This window comes from Pinus tabuliformis, chromosome J (assembly GCF_031772625.1).
Source record: "Pinus tabuliformis cultivar Carrire ecotype Pingquan chromosome J, CPIR1, whole genome shotgun sequence".
NCBI classification, from domain to species: domain Eukaryota; kingdom Viridiplantae; phylum Streptophyta; class Pinopsida; order Pinales; family Pinaceae; genus Pinus; species Pinus tabuliformis.
In genome coordinates, this window is record NC_142295.1 from 821146877 (window position 1) to 821155010 (window position 8134).

Below are 8134 nucleotides of genomic sequence, written 5' to 3' on the forward strand. Positions count from 1 at the left end.
GAAGTGAATCCATCCAGACCCGGAGCTTTCCCTGCTTTCAGCTGATGCATGAAAATCTCAACCTCCTGAAGGCTTGTGGGCTTGAGGAGGAGAAGATTATGTTCTTCAGTGATTAATTTGGGAATGTGTCTTGTAACTTTATCAATAGCCTTTGTTCGATTTATGTTGGGTTCTTGATGAGCCTGTTTGAAGTACCTGAGGAACTCCTCTTCAATACCTTCATGAGTTTCAGTTCTGCTCCCTTGATCATTTTTGATGTACGAAATATGATTATTCATTCTTCATTGCACTGTAGTTTTGTGAAAGAATTTCGTATTCTTTTCCCCATCCTTCAGCCATTTAACCCTTGATTTTTGCCTCCAAAGAGTTTCCTCCTGTAAAGCCCTATCAAGGATTTGGTTTTCTATATATTGCTCCTTCTTTACTAGATCTTCAGAACGCCCTTCTGTGATGATCCTTTGCTAAATAATCTTCATTTCCTGATTGAGGGTTGCCTGAGCTTTGAAGATGTTGCCAAAAGTGGAATGGTTCTAGCGTTTAATTTCTCCTTTGAGATACTTAAGCTTCCGCTGGAATATAGACATTTTGGTGCCATCAGAGGGATTGAATTTGAGCCAGGTTGCTCTAACAAATTCATTAAACTCAGGATGAGTTAACCAAAAAGCCTCAAACCGGAAGGGGCACCGAATACTGTTGTCGGGGCAATTCCAATGGAGAGCTATTGGCCAGTGATCAGAGCCCGAAACAGGAAGGATAGAGGCAATGAATTCTCCACCTAGGTGAGTTGCATTATCTGATATAAGAAATCTATCGAGACGAGAGGCTATTTGGTGTGGTTCTTCCCTTTTGTTGTTCCAAGTGAATAGGCCATTATTTGAAGGGAGATCAATCAGCCAGTTATTATGAATAAAATCTTTTAATATGGTCCCATCTCTATTGCCTCTGCTTCTGCCTCCCTTTTTTTCCTCCATTCTTGCTATCATATTAAAGTCACCTCCAGATATCCATAGTGGGTGTAGCCTTTCTGAGTTCAGTTGCGATAAGGTGTCCAGTATTTCAGATTTGTGCATGGTTTCCTGAGGGATGTACACATTTGTCATATGGCCATTGATGTTGGTGCCGATTATGTGAAATATTGCTTGAATGAAGTTCTTATTTGCATGTATATTGTCAAGTTGAATTACTTGTGCATCCCAGAGAACTGCCAGTCCTCCCGACGCGCCCTGAGCATCAACAGCTGTTGCTAGCCCTTCCGGCCAGGCCTTTGTTGCTATTTTTTCCAAGACTGTCGAATTACATTTTGTTTCTTGCAGAAAGAGAATGGTTTGTTTTTCCTGCATGACCATGTTTTTTAAAAGTCTGCCTTTCCTTGGGCTATTGAGCCCCCTAATATTCCATGATATTAACTTCATTGAGAAGGTTTGGGGTCGACATTGAAGTACTTGTTTAACTTGGCATATCGGCCTGATTCAACTAACACTTCTCCTATCTTGATAGTTCTTTCCAGATTGGTTTTCCTTCCTCTCTTTTTACTATCTTTGGTGATAAATTTCCCATCCCATTGACTGCCAATCTGAACTCCTAGAGATTACTTCTTTTGAGCGCGATTGAGGACTTCCACTAGATTATCCACTTGTCTATCAGGTATTTTGTCGAAGTTTCCTATTTTACAGGCTTGTTCTAGGCCTAGAATGTCCAGCTCACCAATATCAATAGACTTAGTGTCTTCCTCCATGAGATGGGGTTCTTGAAAGTTCCCATCACTTTCCTTCTCTGCCACTACACTGGGATTCGTATCATCGATTTCCATTCCAAGGAAGCTCCAAGTCTGGGTTGTAGATTTGGGGAGAGGAGCCGATTCGTCTACTACTTTTTCCCCTGGCTGCGGTGGAGTTCCGTTTTTCTTTTCTTTGCTGGATTCCTTTTCATTTGAGGGTGTATTATCAGGATCTTGAATATCATCACTGGCTAGGGCTGCGAAGCTATTGCTTGTTGAGGGTTTTGACAGATCAACCGGATTGGTCTTGGTGGTGGCTGATGATTTTTTATGTCCCCTTCTGCGATTCAACACTTTGGTAAATCCATCAGGCGTTGGATTATCTGAATCCATTTGAGGTGGGGGTTTCCTGTTCAGCGGACAGTCTCTGTAGAGGTGGCCTAAATCATGGCATTTCCTGCATCTAAAAGGTACATGCTCATAATCTATCAACTGTATCCATTCAACATCTTCATGAAAGAGACTTACCGTATCTGGCAGAGCTTGTTTGAGGTCCATGTAAACACAGATCCGGGCATATGAAGTGTATCTGCATAACTTTGTTTCCTCTGCTACCTTGATGAACTCGCCTAGAGCATTACCAATCGCCCTGAGGGACTCCTCTTCCAAGTACTCCCACGGTAGAGAATACAGCCTTATCCACATAGGTGCATAGCTTAAGTCTTCCTTATCCGATTTGAAATGTTCAATCCATCCTTTGAGAAAAAGTCCTGGAGAGTTAAAGAGGTATGGACCTCCATCCAAAACCCTGTTTCGGTCTTCCAGGCAGTTAAAGACTGCAGTAAAAAACCCCTTTGGCCCTAGGTGCAGAGTGATGTGTCCTTTTGGATTCCATTTGGAATTGATCCAGCTTCTTAACGCTTTGTCATTTGGCCATATTCCAATAAACTTGCCAATCAGAGTGTGATCCCTCATAAACTATATTCTAGCATTGATTCGATGGCCCGGTAGTTCCACTTTTGGCCTGTGAGTGGCTACTGGTTTGCAGGTCGAAGAACTCGCTTTAGGCTTGTCTTTCTGTGGTTGTTCAGAGTTCAACTGCTTACTACTTTCAGCATTGCTATCATTGTGCTTGTCTTTGCTGTCAGTATCTTCGATCCGGCTCTTTTGGTTGTCGTTTTTTGGGGGAGGCGCGTCTCCCTCCCCTTGAGGGGGCTGCATGTTTTCCTTCAATAAAAAACAAAAGATGTGAACCTAAAGTTCTTCCTGTTCCTGCCAAAACTGAGCGCTGTCAGGAGAGCCTGCCGTAGCAGGGATTGCTGAAACCCTAATGCGAGTTGCAGAGCGCCCTCGTCCATATATATAAGTCCATGAATATGAGGCAATGAAAAAAGAATTGCATAAGTTGGTACATTTTGCATGATGATTCTTATAATGTTGGTAGAAGATAAAATGTATTTGGGTTGATTCTTATGTTTTGTGAAGGTTTTTTGTCAAGCTGTTTAATGAATAGTAAAATTACAAATTACAAAACATGGTACATTTGTCATTCATAAATAGATCAACATATTGTATGAAAGAGCTATTATGGATGTGGCGGATACTTAAATTTTAATATAAATTTGTTCAGAGCAAACATACTATAAAATTTCATTATAAAACATACATTCTAAAGCACCTTCTTTGTCTTAAAGTCACTTACTATTGTGCTTTTCATGAAATGTGAGAAAAATTAGAGATTGAGATTAAAATTTGAAATATTGAATTAACTGATGTTTCATTAATCTCAATGTGGGCCTAACTTTTCTCTTAAAGTAAATTACATTTTCAAATATTAAATACTATTTGTAGAGCATGCATTATTAGTATTAATAGGTTTTGTATGTACTGCATGTATAGGACAAACACAATAAAATGCATATTTTTGATCTATCAAGGTATACAAGTGATAAAAAAAAATTGAATTGATGGTAGTGTGATTTTAATAAAGTTAATAATGTTACTAAGATAGCACGAAAAATATTTGAAAAGATAAAATGATGACATAAAAAGGAAAGATATAGTGCAAACATGATAGGTGTATAATAAAAAGCAAACAAGAAGATTGTGATCTTCTCCATTCTTACATTATAGTAGTATTTAGGATCTTTGAATTTCTTTTAAACTTAACAAAAAGACCATCATATTAATGGAAACATTTTTTAATACCTAGTCTTCATAGGTTCTCATATGGAGATGGCACAACCGAAAGAATGATCGTTAAGGTTTGAATTGACTTATGCAACAATCTAACCATATGCAATGTTCAATGAATTTTATTCCATGACCTTTCACTGAGTCCTAAATATTATCAAAGAAATCTTGTAAAACATGTGTATCATGTGTACGATCATCGTTGATATAAAAAATGATATTCTTTAACAACATGTCGATTCTCACTAGTACTTTCTATATGATCAACATTTTTTTAAACATGTCTATATAGAACATGGAAAATAAGCAAGACTTATTTAGAATGATAATATTCACTATATATTTCATTTTGTGGAACAAATGTGTAATTTTCTCTAAAATCAACTATTGAGAAAATGGTCCCTAGTGGAAACTTTTAATGGGATTTTTTGAATTGTAGGTCCTGCCATCAAGCTCGAAGAGAATGCTTGTTGTATTTATAAATTTATATCACAAACTTCTTACAAAACTCTATCATAGAAGTTTATTCTTCTTGTAAGTCAATCCTTCTAGCACTTGTACTACTACTTGAACCAATTGATGTATGTATATACTCATATCTCTTCCAATGCACTTTTATGTTGGAAATTGATTGATCATTCATATCAATAGGATATGTGTTGTGAAACAAAGTCAAATTTCCACAATGATCACATTTTTTACCACCAAGATATTTCTTTTGCTAAAATAATTTATGATTTTCTCTTCCACATAGAATTTGGAATACGAAATCATGGACAGTGGAAGGAGGAGGTGAATTTTTCCAAAATGTTTTACCAACATTAAGGAAGATATCATATCATAATTGAAATTCCACATGATAACGACAACAACAAGTGTCACATACAGTGATAGGTTTAACATACCATGGTTTTTTTTTACACAAAAGTATTGATTGAGACATTAATTCCATGATTCTCTTCTTTGAACTTATTAAAAAACTCTATGTGAGTGGTGTCTAAGATATGTTTTTCATGTTCTTCATACTGATTTTATGCTATTCTTATGATGCAACAGGATATTGGTGGTCACCCGTCAATTCCACTTAGACCCCCACCATTGTTTCTTTCCGTTTTTTAGTTTCCTTAATTGTAGCACAGTTTACTATTTTTAGCAATTTTTCGGGTCCTAAACTTCCAGAGCTGTTTTGAGGCCCTAAACGGTGTTTATTTGGCAATATACCGCCAACGATTTTTTTATTTTTTTATCTTAAATCTAAAATCATCTTTTTCGTCATAGTCCTTGGAGAGGTCTTTCCAACGGGGTAATATGCACGTCAAATGAAGATAATATGACCAAGTCACGACCCTTGGTCTTATCTGCATCACATCCCTTTCTTTTTTTGAAACACATGAATTTGTCATCCAATATTCATATATCATTTTTTTAACATTTCTCCATGTTTATCTTTGTATGGTTACCTATAAATAACCGTCCAATGAGAAAGATCATCATTTTGATCTATTTGCAATTGAAATTCCCTAAGCTTGTGCAATGTTTTTCATGAGGTATGTAATGCTTTTTCCATAGATTTTATCAAATGATTTTCTTTGGTAGTTGATGAAACCATTATTGTTTGTATTTCTCTACATGCATCTAGATTACTTTTCTTTCTATATCTTCCAATTGATTTCAGAATACTACTTATATTTTGAATCACATTTTACTTCACCTTTTTTATCTTTCGTTGATTTTTGAATTTCCAATAGTGTTGTAGCTTCTTTTAATTTCTTTGGTGTTAAGAGACCTCACAAAATTTGAGTTCGAATTGTCACATTTTCATATTTGAGGAACTTATTAATAATGAACTTAACACGATATCGTATAACATGGTCAACTCTTTTATATCCATATGCGTCATTTTCAATTTTTTCTAACATCTAATCATTGATATTGATTTCATCTATACATATGAGAATTTAATGTAAATGAGTATAAATATACACTAAAGAAGTAAACTAAAAATATTGTTCATGAAATTGAAACTAATAAACATATATAATTTCAATAATACATGACATACATATACATACCTACGAGTGGTTCAACTTATTCATCACTTGTATCTCTTTGAATATCTTCAAGAACATCACCAATCATTCATTCATTTTCTTCTTCACTTTGTCTTTCAACATTTTCAATCTCATAATCAATGTTATGAGAAAAATCTCTCTCTGTTTATATTGCAAAATATTTTTCAAATTAGTTCATCAAACAAAAATTAAATTCCATAATACACTATTAAATTTTAAATATCATTTATAATATCTACAGTTACATACTTCGTTGAACCTTTTGTTGATATTGATTTTCCCTTTCAATATTTAAGCATTCTTCCTTCTTTATTTTGTAATAGTTTTTTGAGTATTCTCTAAAACCCTCAATTTCTCTAATTCAATCATATTTTCTCTTACAATTTATTTGATTCCCCATGATAATATAATCTACATATATTTTTAAAATGAAGCCCAAAAGGTCACTTTCAAAATGAAACCCAAAAAATAACTTTCAAATTTGAGCCCAAAAAAGTAACTTTCAAAATACATCCAAAAAAAAATTACTATACAAAAATTGGATTCAAAGAAGTTTGGTATTCAAAAGATGGACATAAGGAATGTGAATGAAAGAATCACGTTTTGCCCGAGTTTACATCGTTTCAATTTCATGGCTGACAGAAAATATGGATAGGTTTTTCCACTCAAAATTTTAGATTTTAAGCCGAAATTTATTTTTATGTTAAATTTAATATCGGTTTGCAGGAAAAAAAATTAGCTGAAATATTTTTTTCCAACTGAATACTTGCAATTCTACAACAACTCGGCTTGTTCAACTTTCTTCAATTTTGGAACGGTTAAACTCTATTAAATATAGTGAATTTACTTTCAGAACCAACAACAACATTTGCATTCAATATACTTTCAGTAGATATAAATTTTATGGAATTTCATAGATATTTGCTAATTTTAACTAATTTTCTAATAAAATGAATACAAAAATTTTCTGAAGATCGTTATGATTCAATGAAATCAAATTTTGTATCTTTCAAAATACATGGTGCAAAAATATGGAAAATTTATGGTGCATTATTTTGGTACATACTCTTTAATGGGTAGTTTATATATTTTTTATTTTTAAAGAATAAGATGAGAAACATGGAGTGACTTTAAACATCTTCAAAATATGCAGTTTTTTCATATTGGTCCAATTCAATAAAATTTAGTAATTATGATATGCATATGTTGGTTTTGTAAATATAGCCATACCAAAGTAAAATCTGTCTAGATTGTTGCAACACATTTTTTTCTTTTAAACACAAGGTTAACAAAGAATACATTGAGGCCAAAAAACATGGATTTTTATGAATCTCTTGCTTTTTAAAAAACACACAGTAAACAATTACTAAATTGACATATCAAATGTGAATATTTTTTTTTTACAAATAAGCAATAGAAAACTAAAATAATTTCTCAGTAATTTTCTTTTTACTATAAAATGAAATTCTAAAAAAAATTACTCAGCTTGATGAAAATTAAAAAAAAATCTAAAAATTATAATTTTTTTCAAAAAGGACAAAAAGTATATACGCAGAGAGCAACCAAATCGACCAGATTACTTTTGTACTATTAACATGATTTATTATATTTATTTTTTATATACTAAATTGCAGACACTCCTCTCCAACTGAATTGATTTATGAAAAATGCATTTACAACCGAGTCCTCTCGAGAGCCTGAAATTTTATGTATCTGTCTAATCGTATATGCCCTACATATAGAAATGAATTCTTCTTTTTAGTACTTTAACATTATGCCTTGTCAAATATTACGACTCTCTACATATAAAATGAATTCATTATTTTTTATATTTTGACATTATGCCTTTTCATATATTATAAGTAACATTATATATTTTCATATATTATGATTAGGGTTCGATATAACGCATGAAATTATTTATTTTTTAGTGTTCACCCATCATTAGAAATACTATACCTAATTGGTGGGTGGAACTTAATAATTTTGAGGTAATCATAATCCTCCTTATATGTTATGAAGAAAAAGAAAATTATATTGATCTTCATCTAAGTCTATGAAGGGATGTGATGATTTTGATTTTTTCCATGGTTATAAAAACTTAAAAAATATTCTCTCAGCTAAAATTATCTAACTAAAAATAATCCAAAAT

At 33.1% G+C, this 8134-nt stretch overlaps 1 protein-coding gene across 1 annotated transcript; it reads right to left on the bottom strand.

Moving 5' to 3' along the window:
* Positions 1-530: 530 nt before the first annotated feature.
* LOC149229223 (uncharacterized) lies at positions 531-1346 on the bottom strand. The gene has a single exon (XM_089380980.1). It carries the CDS (start codon positions 1344-1346, stop codon positions 531-533), a length of 816 nt encoding a protein of 271 aa, XP_089237106.1.
* Positions 1347-8134: the final 6788 nt, after the last annotated feature.

Excerpts from the sequence above, each read along its gene's own strand:
- LOC149229223 (XM_089380980.1), bottom strand. The coding sequence starts at position 1,346 with ATGGTCATGCAGGAAAAACAAACCATTCTCTTTCTGCAAGAAACAAAA.